Source organism: Passer domesticus, chromosome 7 (assembly GCF_036417665.1).
Source record: "Passer domesticus isolate bPasDom1 chromosome 7, bPasDom1.hap1, whole genome shotgun sequence".
In the NCBI taxonomy this organism is placed as follows: domain Eukaryota; kingdom Metazoa; phylum Chordata; class Aves; order Passeriformes; family Passeridae; genus Passer; species Passer domesticus.
Genome location: NC_087480.1, coordinates 6,465,455 through 6,487,754, shown reverse-complemented (window position 1 = coordinate 6,487,754; position 22,300 = coordinate 6,465,455). Strand labels below are relative to the sequence as shown.

The following is a 22,300-nucleotide window of genomic DNA, read 5'->3' as shown; positions in this document are numbered from 1 at the left end:
CCCTTTTTGTTGAGAAGCTATATTTTATATAATATGTTCATGGTATCACAGATAATTCATCTGGAAATAAGAATACCATGACCACCTTTACAGATCCAGGCTGTCTGGTGCCATGATATGTAGAATTGCATTAGATATATTTCAGAGTTAGGAAACACATTTGCAAGTGCAGAGCTAAGCAGTATAACATCTCCTGAGATGTAGTTTCATTCTTCTGAGGTGACCAATTTATTCACAAGACTGGCCATAATAAGAAAAAAATCTTCATTAGCTGGCAATTTTGATTCAAATGTATATGTTCTATATTTAAATAAGTACTTCAGCTAAGTATCTTTGACTTGTAAAGGTAGCTATTGTAATTTTCTTTCATGGGTTATTTTTGACATGGCTTGCTAGAAAGCAGATTGATTCACCATGTCAAAATAAAACCTAGGCTTTACATCATTTGTTGTAGGCCTCTTCCAGAATTTCATTAGGAAATCATTGTACAGTAGAACTAAAGTGTTTTACAAATCCCAGCATGGGCCAAGGTGGTTGTTTGTTACACAGTCAGAATTTAAGAGCCCCTTTCTGCATTTGTTCCACCTGGAGAGGGACCCTCATCAAGATTAATATCTGCTCTCATTTGCTGACACAACTTCTAGTTTTAATTGAATGCTGTAACAGGGGCAGAGGTTAAAGCCAAAGGTTTAGACTCGTTTGCTTAGTGAGGATATCCACAAGAAATATGACTCCTTTATTAAGCCCACAGACACCTCAGCCAAATCACATAAAGTCAAAACTCAGTCTGACAATTTCAACCTAAAACCACGTGCAGTTGCCCCCCTGACACAATGCTTTTTCTTTTTTTGTAAGCTCAAATACTAGTTTCTATCTCTTTGCCAAGTCTCTACCTTTTCTGATCCCTAGGTTTAAATACATTGATTTAAAATACAAGCAAAAACTCCCAAACAAAATAATCCATCACACCAGAGAACCTTCCTCCTTCAGATCTTGTACATGGGTAGATCTCCCTTTAGAAAGGGAGTGATGAAGTTGCTGGAGCAGGAGGATTTTCTATTTTCATTTTCAAAAGCAGAGTGGTAGGCTTTTTGTCTTGTCTTCTTGATGATGTCTTTCCAGCTTCTTCACCTTGGCAATGAGCAGTGTTGCCATCATATGAATAAAAGAATCTTATCAAAAAATAATTAGTTTGCATTGGACTTCCTTCAGGAGATCACTTAGTCCAACACCATGCTTGCTGCAGACTTAATTAACCATGTACTGACTTTGTTTTTGCAAAAGCAAGGTAACTGGAGTGAAAATATAAAATCACAAGATGTCTTCAAGCTCCCCTTGCTGCTTTCCATAAAGGTACTGTTTTACTGAGTGAGGCGTCTTTTTCTGCTTCAGACTTTTTTGGTTTTTTGGTAGTTTCTAAAGTGATTGTTTCAGTTTACCAGAAAGCTTCTGTCCTAACAGGTGAGTCCATCCTGCCTCTTGTTCATGGCACAGCATGTGAGGGTCCATCCACTATATTGAGGTCTTTAGAAACAACACCCTTTGTTTTTTAGCTTTCTCAGAGACTGCTTTTGGATGAGAATTTTGGTTAAAGGAGCATTTGGTCTAGTCTGCCAGAGTAGTATTCTAAATATTCAATTACAAATTGAATTGGTGTAAGTTAAGATGCATCACATCCTTGATGTGTCTTTGACTTAGCTGCAGTCACAACTTTTTTTTTCCCTTCACAGAGCATTAATGAGTCATTTATATCTGCAGAGTAGGTAGTACCAAATGGCCTCCTATCAGAATGTGGATTAGGAGAGCTAGTGTATTCCTTTGGTCATAGATCCAAATAAATCATCTCAGTTTAAAGGAACTGCCCACAAATAAGCTTTAGGAGTTACATGTTTACTCTCATTTTATGTAATGTTGTCAACTGAAGTGTAAATATTGCCTTAGTAGGGACAACAGATCTTTTCAGTAGCAATAATGCTAGCTGTTGCTCCTTAAGATTATTAAGGAAAATTGGTGGGAAAAAAGTACTATATATAATTGTTAGAACACCTGTTTTTAAATGTGTGTTTACTGTATAATTATTTTCTTTTTTTTTTTTTTTCTTAGGAAATAATGATTAAATACCTAATGCAATAGAAATACTACATTTTCTTCCCTTCAGAAGGCCTGTACTTTATACTTGTCTTGTGCTCAGCACTACCTGTTCTTTCTAGGTTGGATTAACTCCAAACAGGAATCTTGTAATTTAAGAACTAAAATGCTGCTTCCTCTGTTTAGAATTCCAGCTATGTCCATCCTGTCCCTATGAATTCATACTTGAGTATAACAAAATTAATGAAGTTTGAGGGAAGGTGCTTAAATTTTATACTACTTTTACTTTTCTCTTCAGTTTCCACTTGATTTGTAGTTCACAGAATTCTAGAATATACTGAGTTGGAAGGTTGCTACAAGGATCATCAAAGTCCAGCTCCTGGCCCTTCACCCCAGGAATCTCACAATGCCTGAGAGCATTGTCCCAAGGCTCCTTGAGCTCTGAGGCTTGGCACCATGCCCACTGCACTGGAAGCCTGTTCCAGTGCCCAGCCACCCTCAGGGGGAAGAACTTCTTCCTAATATCCAGCCTGAGCTTCTCCTGTTGACTCCTTCACAAGGAATTTTGAGTTCTCTATGTGATATGCTAGACACAGCTTGCTTTTATGTATATTCCAATACATATATCAGTGATCACTGGAAGTATTTGCTGAAGTAAATTTGAAGTATCTCAAGCATTGAGGTGTTGCTGTGTTTTTTAGAACAATTTTTCAGTTTAACAAAACTGCAATATGCTAAGAGTGCAGTAAAAATGGATACTTTCCTACCAAGTTCTCTATTCTATGGTGTTGTTTCTGTTGTGTGGTTTGAGTTAAATTGTGTAGTCATGAAAAGAAAATTACTTCCTGGCAAGTTTAGATGTGGTAAAAGCTGTAGATTTGGGCCAAAGGATTAATCACATATTTGCACAGCAAAGAAAACATTGTTTTATTTAATGTTCAAAATCTACTGTGACCCTAGTATTTAATATATTTTATTTTGGGTTTTCAGAAATAGCCACGATTTTTCCAACTTATAGCTAATTAAAGTGCTTGTTCTCATTTCCCTGGTGTCTGCTGGTAGGTTCATGTTTTTCTGTTCCTGGCATTTTCCAGAAGGTCTCTAGGTTAATTTCTGAACCCTTTATAAAAGGTGCCACAAATATTTAGTCATACTCTTGTCAGTCTTGCAGGACAAACACCTAGTGTTTTGTGATGTACAAATCTACAGTTTGAGCAGAGCTAGAAAAGTGAAATGAAGTTCTGAGCACGTTTGAGGTTTTTTTCTGATGCAGCTAAATGCTCTGCTTTTCTATTTAGTTTCGTGCTTGTTATTGGGAGGTTGAGCATAATAACATAGTAACTCAGTTCAATTTTTGCTAAGCTGAATGAGGAAGTTTTCATCAAGGTCAGCCAAAAAAAAAATTCTAAATTTGAAATGTATGGCAACTCAGTTGCAAATATGGGATGTTCTTCTTAAGGTTTTTGGGTTGGATTTTTTTAAAGTCGTGATCACTAGAAATGCAGTATTTAATCTAATTTTCCTGATATAAAAATACCATTAAAAGGCAGAGTTGTGCTTATTACTTTTCATAATCTGGGAAGTAAGGACTGGCTCTTGAATCCAATTCATTGTCTTGTCATTGCTGAAGGATACTGTCACTCCCTGATTCCTGTTCAGTAATCCAGCCAAACACCAATAATTTGCAAGCATTCAGCAGTGTTGAAAAGGAAAGTGAGAAACTTTGGTCCGTCAGGTGGTACTTGCACAATTACTTTCTTGCATGACAATGCTTATATATTTTTGTCTGTCATGATGGTTCTTTCTTGCCCTTGTGTTGCAGGATGTTGTTCCCCTTTGCACACGTACAATTATTTTTTGAGGTGCGCTGTAAACTTGATATATCTTTAAGAAACAAACTAATACTTCCCTTAAAAAATTCCCACCCAATCCCTTTTCCAGCTGTCATGATGAGCCCATTAGCTTCTTCATACTCTAGGGAGAGTGATGAACAAGTAGGTTCTAGTTAATCAGGTGTTGTGGTGAAGAGTCCATGACATGATTTCATGGATCTAGTTTTTCATATCCACTCAATGATATTCTCATTATGTTTGAAAATGTTTGATCTGCTAACTCAGGGGCTTAGTTTATTTATTTGTTTATTTACTTTCATTGGCAGTACCCTGCATTTCCATAGTTCTCAAACAGCATTCATAACTTTCTCAAACAGAGCCAGCTGTAGTAGAAGGGTTTCAGGAACAGTGGGCTAGAGCTTGGTGAGGAAGGAGAACTACCAAACTTTTAAGTGTTTGCAGTATTTATTAAGGAAGAGCTCTATTTCACTTTTCTGAACTGATCTGTGAAATGTATTGAGTGATACACTGACAGAATTAGAATTTACATGTGTATGTGTATATGGGTTTATCTGTCTCTCTGTATTAATTTGTGTGTGCATAGGATGGGGTTTTTTTCCATCACTGTTCAGTGTGGACAAGAACTGCAATACAGATTGTAGATCAGAAAGATAAAGCCTAGTAGTATTTCTGGAGTAATTTTCAGTTCTGTATATTCTGGTGTATGAATTCCTGAAATTCAGCCCTCTCTGCACAGCTGAACTTTTCCTACTATTACAAGTGTTCAGTCAGCATTTGTCAAGGAAGAACATCCCCTTCAGGGTTGGGTGGTGGTAACAATTACATTTATCTTAACTGGTGAGTCAACACTGAAAATCTTCCTTTGTCCTTTGCCACTGTAATAGAAGAGTGCTAAGTCACATTCGTTATTGTTCTTCTCCAAAGATGGTTAAGGGGGGGAGAGAGACAGATGGAGAAACAAAAATGGCAAATTTGTTTTTCTTTTAAAATACTTTATCTGAATTGACTCAGAAAAGAGGAAGCTTCTAAATAAAATTTATTACTAACCATAGCTAGTAGGCTATTTTTCAATTGCTGTTTCAATATTAATTTTAAGGACAAGGTGTTCACTGCTGGTGTAAACAGTTAGTACTTTAGATTTAACGTATATTAGTGTTTTGTTTCAGAGAAGCTATAATAAGGAGAAGAGTAAAATATTTTTCTTGACAATATCAAGTTTCACTTGATAAAAGACTATACAGTATTAGGCCTCTGATTTGTGTAAATTTAAGGTTTCTCTGTTCATCAAAATGACAGTGTTGAGACTTCCCAGGAATGTGTTGAGACTGACATTGCATAGTAAGATAAGAAAAAAAAAATCCATTAAACTGTATCAAAATGCTGTCATTTATATGGCTCTAATTATCAAGGGACTGAAAAGCCTGATCTGCCATTTTAACACTTCTGTTAAAAATGCTGCTTGACTTAGCACATATTCTGTGAATGCTACTATACATGTCTCTAAATGTTTAAGTGAGCTGTGGATCTGTGATCAGATCTTTCTTTAGACCATGTATAATATATTAGATTAAAAAGTACAAGAGATATTTGAGCATGTATTCATTTTGAGCATCTTAAAATTAAAGTATTCCTTTGGCAAATAGAAACTGATAAATCACCCAGCGTTTTTCTAATTAATATTTTAAAGATTGGAAGAAAGGTCTCATTTCTCTTACACATCTGGCACTGGCAGTATATTGGCTCAGTTTCCATTCTAAGGTATTTGTTAACACAGGACTCTGCTTACTTATAGCCTGGTTTAAGGAAGCCTGAAAAACAAATTCTTTGTCTTTGGACTCGGTGTTTCCCTTGTGAGTGCCTCGCACCCGCCCAGGGCCGCGTGGCTGCTCACGGCGGCTCTGGGCTCTGCAGCACAGCTCGTTATTGTGGAAACTGCGGTACAGTCCCTCCTGCCTCAAAGGTGACATTAGTTTCCTTGAGGGACCCAACCCTGCCTTTTCCCCCGACTCGGTACGGCGCAGGGCAGTGAGGCTCCCAGATGTGGCACTCCCGGCTCCCAGGGGCCGAGCCGGGCCGGGCTGCGCAGCGGCGGCCCCCACACCGGGGCAGGGGAAGCGGCCTGCCGGGACCGCTCCCCGGGCATTGCCGGGGCAAGGGCACGAGGCCCCTCGGCTCTGGTCAGAGCCAACGTTCCCCTCCGTCCGTCCCGGGAGCCGCCCCTGCCCGAAAATCCTGGAAAAGACTTTCCGCAGAGGGAGCATAGGAAGTGAGGGCCCCTTCCCTGCCTCCCGCCCACTGTGGGAAGTGGGATCTCTCCTCTTCCTCGTGCTGACCTGTAGGAAGTGCGATCTCTCCTCTTCCTCCAGCTAACCTGAAGGAAGTGGGATCTTTCCTTCTCCTGCTGACCTGTAGGAAGTGGGAAAAAAAAAAAAACTTTGAGAGATCACTTCAAAAGCAAATTCCCCCACCACCATGCCGGGTTGTCCCGGGATTGCTAGGAATTACTGACTTTAAACAGGTAAAGAATACACACACAGATAGGAATTACATACTACACAACAAAAATATATAAAACACCTTTTTATTAGCCCCTGCGGGATCTTGGAGCCTTGGTGTGTCAACCTCAGGCCGCTGCACAGAATTCTCAAGATTGCTGGCAGGAAAGAATTCCCTGTAGGATATTCTTGGTCCAGAGAAAGGGTACCAGGTTCTCCTGTCCCATCTCGGTGTGCCAGAATAACTGTTGCCTTTTGCCCAACCTGGAAATGAAACTTGAGATAATTTCAGTAAGGAGATAATATAAATAATAATAATAATATAAAAGGGGATCTTTATTTGAAGGCCTTCAGAGGCACTTATGGAAAGATGTCCACAAAAGCCCACCCCCCAGGGGTGAGTACATTTTTATAGGTTTTAGGAAATGAGCATAATTGATAAAAAAGCACCGGTTAGGAGGACAAGTGTGATACAGGTCAAACTTCTTCCCTGGAGCCCCCCCTTCAGCACTGGCTGTACTTTGTCCATGAGAAAGCATCCCAAAGAGTTGTTCTCAGCCTTGGTTCCCAGGGAAAAACCAAGAGAACACTGGAGCCTTCTACCTCCAGGGGCTTGGAGCTCTGGAATTTGTTTTGTCTTTCTGCTTAAGGAAAGGACATGGAAAAGTACTGGGAAAACAAGTCACTAATGCAATAGACTACAAAGCTACAAATATATGTATGAAGAATACAGAGAACATAGGAAAAAGACAAAACCTAAACAGCATCAATAATATTATGCAGCACAGGTCTTCCAATTTTTTAATCTGTTCTGAAATACCCAAATGTTAATTTTAGAATATTTCTCTGCTTTTCTTCGGTTGTGAATCTGTCCCAGCAGATGTGTACCACCTAAGTGTATAATTAGAATGAGAAAAAGTTACCATTTTTATTTGTGACTCATATACTTTGTCGGATTTGAGCACTTTTTAGTAGATAAAATAGTTCACTACCTCAGAAAATATTCAAAGTAGCAGGCAGCAGTGTGTAATATCTATGCTGCTCCTGAGATAAGAATACAACGAGATAGTTGTGTCTTCAGTGCCATGAAATCACTGATGTTGAGCTGTCTTACCTTTTTCATAAGCACTGTAGAAATGCAATTTTCAAGGCATATCAAGGGCTAATCCAAAATCCAGGGCCATTTATGCATCTTGAGCTGCTCCTGGTCTGTGTCCTCTGACAATAACTGCTACTTAACAAATACTGTCTGTCACATGCCTGAAGATGTGTCAGTGCATTTTGGTGCTGGTTGGTTTGTTGGGGTTTTGTGTATGTGCACTGCAGGCTCAGATCACAATGCCTTTAAAATGGCAATTTGTCCTGTGTTGGAAAAGTTCTTAAAGCTCAGAAAACTGCACTTGGGAAGTGCTTTAGAGTTCTTTAGAGTAACCACTGGTCTGTGCTGTAGCACAGTACAATGCTGGGGGTCCTGTTGACTGTGGTGTCCCTGAACACTATTTAAAACAATTTATAAAAGTCTTCTTTTTCTCTCTGCTTATTTATATTGTTTCGATGGGTTGGGACTCTAGGCAATGGTTGGTTTGTGTGTAGCAAGGAAGTTGTCAGCTTTTCTGTCAGTAGGCTTGTACACTGTCTGCACACGAGGTATAACTGTAGATACATCACTTGCCAGCCTGATCAGTTGTTTAGTTATGATTGTCAAGTTGTTTATTTGGTTAGTTAGGTTTATTGAGACAGTTTAAGAAATACAAAAGGAGAAATCTGCAATGTTTATTCCCTGCTGTGCTTGTGAAACTCCCCTAGATATTACCATTTCACATGTCATTTTTCAGTTAGATTTTTTTTTTCCTTGGGGAGTTATTTAAAAAAAACACCCCACTGATTGTGGGGTGTTTTTTGTATCTCAAAGGTACACAAGGGAAAACAAACAAACCTGTCCCTCCTTCAAATAAATAGTATAGAATCATCATTAAGTATTTTTTATCCAGAGGAGAGAGATATTTGAGAAAATACATGAGCTGGGATTCTTTATTTTGTTTTAATTTTTCATTTTAGTATCTGCAATGACAGAAAAAAAAGTAAAAATGCTTAAAAGTTGGTGAAAGGAATTGATAAAATATTTCATTTAAAGGTTGTTCTTCAAAGTAGGTATGTGTATCATCTAATTGCACCTTTGAAGGGGATGGTTCAGATCACACTGAGATGATAGAAGGGCAGAGCCATAAGGGACCAAAAGAAGCTGTTCAGTCCATTCTTTTACCTGAGTTTCTGTTGGTCCTGCTGAAATGAACAGGCTTTGAATAGAGTGTTTCTAGCATCAGCTCAAAATAGTCATTGTCATTTGAATAGTGATTGTTGAATAATCTGTGTTTTCATTTATATTACAGTACTTTATTACTGTACAGATATTTTCTTTCTGTTTTAATACCATCAAAGTTGAAGAGATGCTTTCAGTTTGGCCCCCTATGAACAAAATATGCATGATTTTGTCTGACTCTTTTTCTGAATCACATTATCAGTTCTACTAGTTGCTCGTGACTGTGCTGAAAGAGGTGTTTAGGAAGGAAACTTGTTTGGTTGCTTAGCAGCGAGCATCATGAGAATTAAAATTTTAAAGCTGCAGTGTCTGTATTTCTGTAATAATTAGATATTCATAATAGCTTTATTTCCTTTAAGTGTGTGTTCATATTTGGCTGTCTTTGGGGGGGAAGGTAACTGTGCTGTCAGGGTGACACCCATCCCCATGAGCCTGGGGCTGCCTGGGCCATCTCTGTGATTGCATGTGGCTTGGACATCAAAGGCATTGGGAGGGTCAGGGAGAGAATGGAGGTTTCAAGATGATAAGTTTAACAAAAGCCAAATTCTTGTGACATTTTGCTTAGAGAGATGACAACTGGGAGAGAAGAATGGAGCTCTTTAAACTTGGATGAACAGAATCATGCTGTTCTTTGTCCAGTGCCACAGCAGTACAGGCTCAGTAATTTGAAAAAAAATAGTGTTGCCACATGTATTGTAGAGTGTTCCTTCATTTCAATATTTTGTATGCTGTGGGTGCAGTGTGCTAATAACCTTGTATTTTAACCTTCTTTTATAATAATATTTATATATTTTTTTTTAGCATTGGCAAGGCACAAGGTTATGTATGAGACCTAATTAAAATCCATTCCAGGTCAAACTATTAATACATCTAAGCTGGCAAGTACTTGGGTCGTAAATATACTGCTGTTAGTGCTGTGTGAGAGAAAAATCACTGGGAATGAAAATCGAGAGTAGAAATAATACCTAGGTATTTAGAGGGATACTCTTTGAATAAATAACATGAAAGAATGGCAGTTTTTAAATCTAACTTAAACCTAACTAATCACAATTGGAATTTCCATTCAGACACAAAGAAACTGTGTTTTTATTTTATATGGCATAAAGGACTTAAACTATCCCAGAATTCTTTAAGTTGGGAAAAAGCCTCCAGGATCATTGAGTTCAGCCTTTGACCAGTCCCCACCTTGTCAAATAGACCAGAGCACTGAGTGCCACATCCAGTTGTTTTCTGTATTTCTCCATACATGGTGACTCCACTGCCTCCCTGCACAGTAAAATCCAATGCTTGACAACCCTTTCTGTGAAGAAATTCTTCCTGATGTCCAACCTAAACCTGCCCTGGCACAGCTTGAGGCCATTTCCTCTTGTCCTGTTGCTGGTTTCCTGGGAGAAAACACTGACCCCCACCTAACTACAGCCTCCTTTCAGGCAGTTGTGGAGAGTGATAAGGTGTCCACTGACCCTCCTTCTCCCCAGGCTGACAGAATATAAATATAACATGAATATATGAAAATATGAAAAAATATGTTTATTATTAATTAAAAAATAATGTTGATTGACTCAAAACTTGACCTTTTAGGGGTTATTTTTAGGTATGAGATTAGCATTTTCCTAAGGAAATTAGGCTTTTGAGCAGCTGTCTGTGTGTGTGTGTACATTTCTGTTTGCATAAATTGGAGTTGTATTTTGATAGAATGTTACTGTTTTGCCTGTTTATGGTTATTATATATTACTGTATAAAGGTTTTGCAGGTTAATAATCTTAGTTTCACTTTGAGACAGTTTTAGGGGGTTTGGTTGTTGTTAGGCCGATATGGACCTGTCTCAGAGATCCTTTGACATTTTTATGATGTTGCTTATCAAATTTTATTACTCCTCTAGACCTGTTGTTCTCTGAAATATTCCCATAGGTAACAGAAACCCACCATTTAATGTAGGGGAACAGTCAAGAGGGAAACCTTTCTAAGATTTACTGGCAGAGCTTTGAGCTAAATTCATCAGGAGAAGGGATGTGCTTCTGAGTGTTGGAGAGGAACCAAGAAACAGCAGCACTCTGGTGGAAACAGCAGGAAACACCTGTAAATTGTCCCAGAGGAATTAGGGATGGCCTCTCACAAATGGGGAAGAGGCTGTTCTATGGTTCTGAGTGGTGTATTAGGTGCTGTGATTTTCTGCATCTTATTACCTAAAACCAAAAGGATGTGAAAACTTGAAATGAATGAGCTTTGACTTATATGCGCACTGGTGATGCTTTTAATTTTCTTTTGTGGCTTATATTATTTTGTTAAATGTCTGTTCTGTTTTCCAGAAGGTACTTTTGCTAGGTAAACTTGTTGGTTCTGATAGTAAATCCTTTTTGAAAGAGGCTGAAATGGTTTGTGTTAAATTTTATGCCTACTGGAACACTGCACAGTTGTTCCTAGTGTAGACAGGCTGTTGTTGCAGTAGAAGACATGTTTCTGGTGGAAATGGTGGCTCACCCATTTCTGGGTAATTGTCTTTAAATATTACTGAGATAATCCATTTGTTTCAACTCTACATTTGTGTGGTAATTGTCCTTTTTTTTGTAGGTAGAGTAACTGAGGGAGGAGAAGAGAGTTTTATTTGTGATTACACAGACAGTGTAATTATATGCTTTATTATAATCAGTTTACATAGAAATGTGAATAACTGGGGACATCAACTGACTTGTAAACAAAATTGTTGTAGTTGAATATTTTGCAGAATTGATCAAAACCTAATTTTGAATCTTTTTTTCTTTCTTTTTAAGGAACTTCATGTTGGTGTTGCTTATGCCAGAATATAGTAAGCAAGGCAAATTAGCTCCAGCCTTGTGTAAACTTCTAATTGGCCAACATGATGCAACTGAGCATGAATTCCAGGTGGCTTTGGAAATGAACGAGAACTGAGCGCTCTGGCTGGAAGCTGAACGTGATGACGGCCTGGTCTATGGTAGGGAAGCTGAAAATGGAGAAGAGGCGCTCCAGAGAAGACAGAAATGTGGAACAAGACGCAGGGGAATGCAGTGCTGAATCTGAGGAATGGACGAGCTCAGAAAGTGAACCTGAGCAACCATACTTCAGAGGCAGTACTCAGTGGAGAGAAAAGGAGGTTTCCACCAAGCCGCATCGGCCGCTCTGCCGGTCCCCGTGTCTGGATCGCCCAAGTTTTTCACAGAGCAGTATCACACAAGACTTGAAGCTAGATGAATGCAAAACAAATTTGGACAAGGAATACCAAGCTAAAATGGATTTTGCTTTAAAGCTTGGGTATGCAGGAGATCAGATCCAGGCGGTACTGAACAAGCTGGGAGCAGATGCGCTCATCAATGATGTTCTAGCAGAGCTTGTGAGACTTGGCAACAAAAGTGAATCAGAGGGACAAAGCACTGCCAGCAGCACCACTGGTACTCTGGTGTCAAGAGGCCCTTGCCCAAAGGAAATAGCAAGCCCTGAATTGTCACTGGAAGATGAAGTGGTGGATAACAGTGATAACTTGAGGCCAATTGTCATTGATGGAAGCAATGTTGCTATGAGGTGGGTCCCCCTGTCATTTGAAAATAATAAATCACTAAAATATTTTTTAAAAATGCTGATGGCAAAGTAATTTTAAGTCATGTAGACTATTACACTGATAATACATCTATTTTATGGACTCTTTAGTCAAGGCTGTTACTCCTTTATATATAATCCGTATTCCAGTTCCCCTGCCCTCATTTTAAATCCAAGTTCTCACCTCAAGTCTTTTGTTCAAGCAATCTGTTTGCAGTGTGCTTTTTTGTAGATGGGTTTAGTATTTTGAAGTCCTGAACCATACTGAAAATTGTTTCTGGACATTAAAGGAAAGTAACCAAGTAGGGTAGGAAAACTTGGTTCTTTCTAAAGTGACATGCAGTGGATGGTAATGAAATGCAGAGAATTCATGGTATTTGAGCTCTTGATGATTGAGCCTGCTCAGTATTTGAAGGAATTTGGCTGTGTCAGAACAAGGATAACACATGAACTAAACCTGCTGACCAGAGTGGCTATGCTGCTTGCCCTACCTCAAGTACTGAGTGCAGTTTTGGGCATCCATGAGGATGGGGAAGGGTCTGGAGGGGGAGCCTTGTGAGGAGTGGCTGAGGTCACTTGGTTTGTTCAGCCTGGAGAAGAGGAGACCGAGGTGAGACCTCACTGTGTTCTTCAACATCTTCACAAGGGGAAGCAGAGGGGCAGGTACCAGGCTCTCCACTCTTGTGACCAATGACAGGACTTGAGAAAATGGCACAAAGTGGAATCAGGGGATATTGAGGTTGGATATTAGAAAAAGGTTTTTCACCCAGATGGTGGTTGAGCACTGGAGTGGGCTCCCAGGGCAGTGGTCACAGCACCCAGTCTGTCCAAGTTCAAGAAATGTTTGTACAACACTCTCAGGCACATGGTGGGATTCTTGGGGTGTCCTGCATGGGCCCAGTAAGTGTGATTTTTTTAAGAGGAAGTTGTGTGCTGTTCTGGAGACTCCTTTGAGTTTCAGAAAACAAACTTTTGATGGGGATAGGACTTAAACAACTTTGACGCAATTACTTCTTTCCTATAAAAAGTTCTAATAAAAAATGAAAAACATTTAGTATCAGAGGAAAAGACTTTATTAATATAGATGTTTAAAAGCACTTATTATCCATAGTAATCAGCATTGTTCATTCCTCTTTTTGTGATAGCATTTTATGGTCTGCTTAAGGTGAGCTCAGTTTGTCGGTGGAAGTGATATTTCTCATTAGGTCAACTAATAAAATGAAAAAAAACTGAAAAAGTTCATGTTTACTTGCTTTCACTCTGAGGATAGTAAAATTTCATAATTTATAGACTTTTTAAACAGTAGGGTTGCTTTAATCTGATGGTTGAATAGCTCTGTACAGTTGTCTTTTTCCAATTATGTAAGGAGGCCTAATAAAACTTTACAGACTTTGTTTTCCTTATATCCTTTGACCATGGCAGCTTTAGAAGACAAAAACAACCAAACCACCACAACAAAACCAAAACCAAATGTAACTTTTGTCCTTGCTGTTTCTAAAACTTGCATGTTCTTCAGCCATGGGAACAAAGAAGGATTTTCCTGCCGGGGAATTCAACTAGCTGTTGATTGGTTTCTGGAAAAAGGACATAAAGATATCACTGTGTTTGTACCTGCATGGAGAAAAGAACAGTCTCGACCTGATGCACCAATTACAGGTAACACCAAGATTTTCTTTGACCCCTTGGTTAAAAAGAAAAAAAAAAATTGTTCTGTTTCCATGGGTCCCAGTACTGGGCTGTGGATGTGGTGATGATGATGTTGCACTCAACTGTTTGTTTGAAAACGCGGCAGTTTCATTGGTGAGGAAACAAGCATTTAAATATCTGCATGTGTTAACAATGATGTGGGTTTTGTAACATTATTGGATGGTTTCAACACTTTTGAGAAGCAGCAGTTGAATTTTTCCTATTTGCAAATGTTGTTGTTGAGCATACAGGAACTGAGTCTTATTTGCTGGGTGAGCATGGGATAAGTAGTAACAGGCCAAGGACTCAGTTAGTTGGGTTATGTTGAACACTGAAAAGGTAGCATGTCTGTTGACCTATAGAAAGTCCTTGCATTTTACTCTAACAAGGCCACTGTAGTACAGTAACACCTGAGTTCCTGACATGTTCAGGAAGACTGAGTAAAGTACATGGCTGCAGAGTGGTTGTGAAGTTCAAATATTGAATATTTACACAGTGCTTTGAAACCTCAGAAAGAAAATCCACATCTAGGTGTTTTTGAATCATAATGAGGACTGTGTATGAATATAATTGCAAGATACTTTGTCAGACAAAAAAGGCAAGAATTTTCATAATACAAAGGTTGCATTTCTTTCTTTTGAAATATTTTTAAAAGCTGCTCAATAAAATTATTTTACAGATCAAGAAATCTTACGTAAATTGGAGAAAGAAAAAATTCTTGTTTTCACCCCATCTCGAAGAGTTCAGGGAAGAAGAGTAGTTTGCTACGATGATCGATTCATAGTAAAACTTGCTTTCGACTCAGATGGCATCATTGTGTCAAATGATAACTATCGGGACCTTCAAAATGAAAAACCAGAATGGAAGAAGTTCATAGAGGAGCGGCTGCTAATGTATTCTTTTGTGAATGACAAGTATGGGTTTTTCTTCAAAAGTAAATGAATTTGCTAATTCAGTGTTCTCAGGAAAAACTAGTCATGTTTCATTTCTTTTCCCTTAGATTTATGCCTCCAGATGATCCTTTAGGACGCCATGGTCCAAGCCTTGAGAATTTCTTAAGAAAAAGGCCAGTTATTCCTGAACATAAGAAACAACCGTGTCCTTATGGTAAGTGCCCAAGTCAGATTGATTTGTTGCATTTAAAGGTAGGTGAAGCAAGCAATTAATATCTTGTCATTACCAGAACAAAATGTACCATTTTTCATGTTGCCATCTGAGCACCATGTCCGCTTTTATACCCCTCATGCACATATTTGTAAAAACAGTGTAGCAGAAAATTGAGGATTACAAGATACACCTTGTGCATAATACAGCTTTTTGCTATTTTAATCTGGTTTGTATTCGAGGGAGGAGATTTGTAATTAATAAAACTGTGTTAAAGCTGATTTGTTTTTATAGCACTGTGTGTGTGTTGTCATGATTGAAATCATAAGCCAGTAGGAAAAAAAATGGTGTGTCTTGCCTCTGATGCAGAGAGACATGGATGCAGGCAGCAGAGCCTGTGACTGCCTGTATATATAAAATACATCATTATCCTTAGAGGTTTAATATAGAAATACTACTATTGCAAAGTGGTGAAAGATATAAAGAAAAAACATAGCAACTGGTGGTATTAATGAGTTTTTGATTTATTTAACCTGAAAACCCTTTTCTTTCAGGTAAAAAGTGCACCTATGGGCACAAATGTAAATATTACCACCCAGAACGTGCAAACCAGCCTCAAAGGTCAGTAGCGGATGAGCTTCGAATAAGTGCCAAATTATCTGCTGTGAAAACTATGAGTGAGGGAGCCTTGGCCAAATGTGGCACAGGGCCATCCAGCTCCAAAGGAGAAATCAGTTCTGAAGTGAAACGCATTGCCCCAAAACGTCAGTCAGATCCAAGCATTAGGTCAGTAGCTGTGGAGCCTGAGGAAAAGTTATCAGCAGCCCGGAAGTCCGAGGCCAGCTCTGTCCCGTCTCTGGTTTCTGCATTAAGTGTACCAACGCTCCCTCCACCAAAAAGCCATGCAGCTGGTGCATTAAATACTCGTTCTGCAAGCAGTCCGGTGCCAGGTTCCTCACAGTTCGTACATCAGAAATCCTCACTGGAACATATGTCCAGTGTGCAATATCCTCCTATACTAGTCACCAATAGCCATGGCACCTCAGTTAGCTATATTGACCAGTATCCCAAATATGAGTCACTGGGGGACCATGGCTATTACTCCTTACTCAGTGATTTCTCCAACTTAAGCATAAGTAGTATCCGTAACTCAGATTATTACGGGGCTGATATGGACCAGGGGATGTATTCTAGAAACTCAAGCCCCTGTCCTGACAATTGCTTAAGCCATACAAGTAATGATTCTTATTCCTCTTACAATGACTTGTATCTGGGTGTAGCAGATGCCAGTCCAGAAGACAATGTGAAGAGCCACAGACTGCCATCGAAAAATCGTCTTCAGCCTTTCCCTCATGGTTACCATGAAGCCTTAAATAGAGGTCAGAGTTACGGAACTGAAGAGCCTAAGCAATCCCTTCGCAAACAGTCAGTTTCCCACTTAGGCCTACATGCCCAGCATCCAGTTGTTGGAGCACGGTCCAGTTGTCCAGGAGAATACCCCGTGCCTCAAAACGTTCATCCATCAACTGCACAGCCAAGCCGTGCCTTGGTGATGACAAGAATGGACAGTATTTCTGACTCACGGCTTTATGAGAGTAACCCCACGAGGCAGAGACGGCCGCCCCTGTGCCGAGAGCAGCACGCCAGCTGGGACCCGCTGCCGTGCGCATCGGACTCGTACGCGTACCACTCGTACCCGCTGAGCAACAGCCTCATGCAGCCTTGTTATGAGCCCGTCATGGTAAGGAGCATGCCTGAGAAGATGGAACAGCTCTGGAGAAATCCCTGGATTGGGATATGTGGTGAGCCACGGGAACCTCATATCATCCCGGAGCATCAGTATCAAACATACAAGAACCTCTGCAATATTTTCCCTCCAAGCGTTGTCCTTTCTGTGATGGAAAAGAATCCCCACATGACAGATGCACAACAGCTGGCAGCTATGATTGTTGCCAAATTAAGAACAGGGCGTTAGAGCAGTACAGCCTCTTTTGGATCAATGAACCTGTACAGCACAGAGGACCCGGAGGAAAACTTACATGAAGGAAGAGGCCAATCTATTGTAAATATTTTCTACTAAGATAGTATAAAGTTCTGTACACAGTAGCAATCATATATATGCTGAGGCACTATATAAAAGTTGATTGTATTGCAAATTTTAAGATTTTAAATATAGGGATTTTTAATAGTATTTTATAGGAAATGCATACCTTGCTGCATGGATAGCTCACTAAGAACTATAATGTCACAATCAGTGTCTCAAAGCTGTTACTACAAAATTAGTGTTAGCAATTATATTGCATGTATTAGTGTACACTTACAATTTGCTTATAATTACCTAATCGGCCTCTAAAAGTATGCTCTATACACACCCAGATGACTTCTAGGGTTTCAGCTTTGTCATTTGACACTGCCTACTGGCATCTTAAGTACTGAAGAAAAAGTAAATTTGCTAAAAATTAAAATTGTTTATAAAGGGAAAAACTGACTTCAGATTTTCAATGTCAACATGGTTGTTGATACTTAAATTTCAGAACCGTCCCTCAAAGAGTTTGAATAACTGTTATTACATTGTTCAATATGTTGCCTCAATCCAACAGAAGCCAAATACTTTATTAAATTAGGACCAAAACATTAAGGAATGTAAAGGCATGAGTGCCATTCAGTAAACTGAAACTTTAATTGTAGCTTCTCTCCAGAATCTCCTCTCAAATGTGCAGTAAGCAGCTGCTGGCCCAAATAATTAGACAAGCTGAAAATAAATTGTCAGTATTATATAAACTGGATTACTCAACTTGAAGCAGCAAAAGCTGGATGTTAGCATGGAAGTTCACGAGGAAGTGCAGCCCTTCCCCTGGGAGCAGGGATGGTGTTTGAGAGAGCCTGACATTCAAGGTGGCTGTACAAGATCGTCTTCAAAAGGGTGGAGGGGGAAGGCTGCTTCTTGAAAAGAGATGCTCCAGTTTGGGTTTGTGACAAAGCTGTCCTGGTTTTTGCTCTTCAGATCCACGCAAAGGTGTGCATTTGCCTCGTGAAGGCTTTTAGAGTTCCTGTTTCAACAGGTGAGATAATTTTGTGTGGCATTGTTTGCGCAACTGGTATCTTGCTCAGGGTGGGAACCTTTGTAGCTAAATGTCTCCAAAAGAGGCGTTTATTGGTTTTTTTAAGCTGCACTGACTGTACGCCCTTTTTTGAATCCACTGTATATTTCAGCATTTTGAACCATGACTAACTCGACATGTCTCGAGCTAGGACTTGTTGACTTCTACTGTAGTTTTTTTCATGAAAGTTGAGAAGGCCTGGTTTATGGCCTTTTGTTTCTTCATGAGAAGGTGTGACACTGCCTAAATGTTTCTTACTGTGAAACACACAGAACGTGAGGCTGCAGTCAGGGTTGTTTCTGGTGTTTTGATAATGGCTTGCATGCTGCTTTCTAGTTATCTGTTCGTCTGAGAAACAAAGTTTATCATTTCCTCCACTTGTGTTACTGTAGTGGTTGGTTTGATTCAGAATATCTTGTGGGCTCTTTATCATGTGCAAAATAGGTTCCTGTCATATAAAAAACCCACCAAATGAACCAACAAGAAACCACAATTATGGGTGCAACTACAGTTAATTTCTTGACATTTGATAACTGTATCATTTCACACAGGATAAATTTTCTTGTGTTGGTACAGGTGATGTATATAATGACTATGTCATTATGTATCTGAAATTAAGTAACTTGAAGGTGATTCTGTACTTACACTTGGTGTTTAAAAATAACTTAAGTTTGAATTAGTTGGTTATTCTCTCTGTTAGTGGGGAAAATAATTCAGACACATAATAGCTGGGGGAAAACAGATTTAACTCTTAACCAGTTTTCAAAAACATTTCATATTTTTAATTTGCAATTAATTCTTATTCTCTTCTCTTGCATGATATAAGCAGCTGAGAGCAATGCCTCAAATAACCAGAAATGACCTTTTGTTTGTTGATACAAATTGTATCTCTTTTTCTTGATTGTATAAAAACTGTGTATAAAAAAAAATAATCTCTAGATTAACTTCAGTATTACATTTTCACCACAATGTTTGTGACACCATGTGTCACAGGGAAGTAGCCCATGAATAATTATGGATTTTTTTATTTAAAATGGGCACTTGTAGTTTATAGACAAACAGGGACAACTTTTCAGAACCAGGTTATTATGTGCACAAATACTGTGTGTACACCTCAAAGCATTACATAGGTATCTTCAGTCTATTTATTAAGCAGATACATTCTTGCACTAAACTTTATGTAAAAATGTTGCTGTTAACTCATCTGCATGTGTTTAAAATGTAACAGTAATTGCTATAGACCCTATTTTATTCTAACCAATTAATTTATAAATTATTTAGGTATGAGATGAAGTTTATTGTGCACTCATGTTTTCCATCTTGCATGGAATTAAATATTTGTATGCAGAAAAATGTTTGTTCCATTTTTCTCCATTTATAAAGATAAGCTATTTCAAGAGAGGATTACTAGGTGATATTGATGTTTTCTACTGTGGAAAACTCAACAGAGATTTCTGTATGAAGTGCTGGGTGGCTCATGGTGATATCCATTTTTGTTGGATTTGTCCAGTCATTTTAATTTTCACTAACCTTTGTTTTACTGATGGAAGAATTCCTTTTTAAACAATGGGAATGCTGTGAGAACACAAACCCAGCATACTATTTCCCTAAGGCACTTCAAAGGCAAATTGTCTTATTCTGAGAAGCTGCTGGCATCTCTCGTGCATAGTTACAGAATTGGCAGTGCAGCCTTGTGGAAATAACCTGCAAATTTTGTGCTTGTTTCGTCCTCCTTAGAGGCAATGCAACTTTTCTGTGTGATGTAGTCTTTCCTGATCAACTACTTTAAGTGATAATTTGGTCATCCACACCTGTTTTCAGATATGTTTACAAGACAGTTCAAGACACTGACACATTCATTAATCTTCAGCGCATAAGCTTGGATTTCTTCTTACATGGAAGAGTTGATCTTATTAACACCTGATCATAACTGTCTATATTGTAAATATAAGACTTTGTATAAATGCTCTTTTTTAGAGCATGGTATTTAAATGTTTTTAAAACTGTAAAAGAACAGTTCTAGAAACTATATTTTAATAAAATCCATGAAAAAACAATTCTAGATGAGGGGGGAAAAAAGTGTGAAGGTAAAATCATGGACTACTGCAGTTGATAAGAGTTGAGCAGTAGATTTTAGTGCTTTACTGGGGCCAGAGCATTCTCTGGGAGTTCTGATTTACTTCTCTTTCATCTTCAACTATATTACTTTCACATAATTTGTCACTTAAAGGTGTGTAACTTTAAATTCATAAATCAAAAACCAAATGCTTTATGGGATGTCAGTCTAAATTATTTCATGTTTTTTGTAAGAATTACATGTCAGTAATATAGTAAATTGTACATGATTTCACAGCTGTTAGTCCTGTTGTTGTCATATTGAGCTGCAGTAGTTGGCTTTATTCATTTGTAGAATTAAACATTACTGTTTAATTGTTGTAAAATTTTATAAATCTCTTTGGGTTTTTTTGGTTGACCCAAATATAATGTAAGTCTTAATGACAAAATGAGTGAAAATGGATGTTAAACCAGTATGTGGTATTCTTAAATCTCTGTAGTGGTAAGTGGGCACTGCTCTAGTTGCTGCAGCATGTAATTTATTTACTAGCATGAGTCTGTTTAGCTTTTGTAAAAATGCTTTTGCTGTAAAATTAAAAATAGGTGTGGAGTATGGTTGCTTAGAACAAGCAGAAGGAGCTTCATTGAAAAAAAACCAACCAAACAAAACCAAAAACATCTAAGTAGGTGAGCTTCCCCCTACATACTTCTAATGTCAGTTTGTCCCAAATTATGCATTTTGTTCAAATAATAAAGTTAAAAATACTTGGTGACATGTATGCATACCTGATCTATACCAATCCACAAACAGGAACATTGGATTATTCTCATTTTTAAACTCCACACTAAGGGAAAGGAACATGTAACATTTCTGTGAAACTTTGTTCCAAAGTTGAAGTATTACTTGATCTTGACTTGCCAAAAGTTTACCTGAAGCATCTGTCACAGTTCCTCCTGGTGAGCATTCAGCTTTCACACTGCTGATTACCTACTGCTTGTTTGTGTGACAGAGCCCTCATTAAGTGCATTTCCTGCAATATTTCAACTAGAAAAATACAATTGCACCATCACATAAATCATTCTTATGCCAGTGTTTGGTTAGCCTTTCAAGAGTCATTACAAAATATTGCTGATTTTGGTCTGTATTTAAAGTTTGTAAATGTATTAAAAGAATTGCAAGAATCTAAAAGAAGTATAGGCTATCACCTGTTCCCCTCCTGCTCTATGTAAATGTTTTGCACAATTATTTAATAATATGAAATATGTTATAGTTTATATATATATATATATATATAAAATTTTGCTTATTTAATAAAACTGAGAGCCATTGGATTATTTGTTTTTAGCTTTTTATTTTTCAACCCTCTTTAGACAAGACCCCCCCAAAAGCTTTTTTGCTCAAAACAACTGTTGCAGTCTGTCCAAGTTATTTCTTGGGGTTTTTTTTAGCTGATTGAAAAAAATCCCAGATTCTTTGGGTGGGGTAGTGGCAGATACACAAGGCAGTAACTACAGCTGATCAAGGCATTGTAGTAATAGTAGTAGCAGCACAGGATTTTACCAAATGCACTTTCTCCAATGAGTAAAAAAATGGTACAGATGGTACAGTCTGTGCCAGCACCACATCCCTATTTGAACTGTTGTGCTTGTTTGTAATAGAAAATACAGTAATTGAAGTAATTTCATACTCAGCTAAATGCAGTAATAAAGGAACAAATCCCTTTCACTCAGAATTTCCTAAATAAGCCTAATTAACTACTGGGTAAAAGAAGTATTTCTAAAAATACTTGAAAGGGAAAGAGCTTCCATGAAAAATCCCTCATAACAGAAAGTTCATTTCCTTTGCATTGGCACTGCTTGTTTTTATAGAAGGAAATATGCAACATATGTTCCATTTTTGGATATGTGGTAACAAGCAACTGCAGTAGAGCAGGATAACAAAAAACTAGAGAAGGAATAAAGAAATAATATTTACATTCTGGCCATTGAGCTAAGCCTTTACTTGAGAGCCAGTGCAAAGCATCCATGAAGCTGCTGTTCTGAACA

At 38.4% G+C, this 22,300-nt stretch overlaps 1 protein-coding gene across 7 annotated transcripts in view; it reads left to right on the top strand.

Moving 5' to 3' along the window:
• ZC3H12B (zinc finger CCCH-type containing 12B) overlaps positions 1-22,300 on the top strand; it is a 33,507-nt gene that overhangs the window by 2,708 nt on the left and 8,499 nt on the right. For 2 of the 7 annotated variants that reach the window (XM_064426608.1, XM_064426609.1), the window contains exons 2-6: positions 11,528-12,293; positions 13,825-13,964; positions 14,674-14,908; positions 14,995-15,101; positions 15,653-21,586. In XM_064426608.1, the coding sequence (XP_064282678.1) occupies positions 11,692-12,293; positions 13,825-13,964; positions 14,674-14,908; positions 14,995-15,101; positions 15,653-17,073 (2,505 nt within the window). In that variant the 5' untranslated portion in view covers positions 11,528-11,691 and the 3' untranslated portion in view covers positions 17,074-21,586. Of the gene's footprint in view, positions 1-11,527; positions 12,294-13,824; positions 13,965-14,673; positions 14,909-14,994; positions 15,102-15,652; positions 21,587-22,300 lie in introns of those variants that run through there. The other 5 variants (XR_010365741.1, XR_010365740.1, XM_064426612.1 and 2 more) reach the window with 5 other exon arrangements.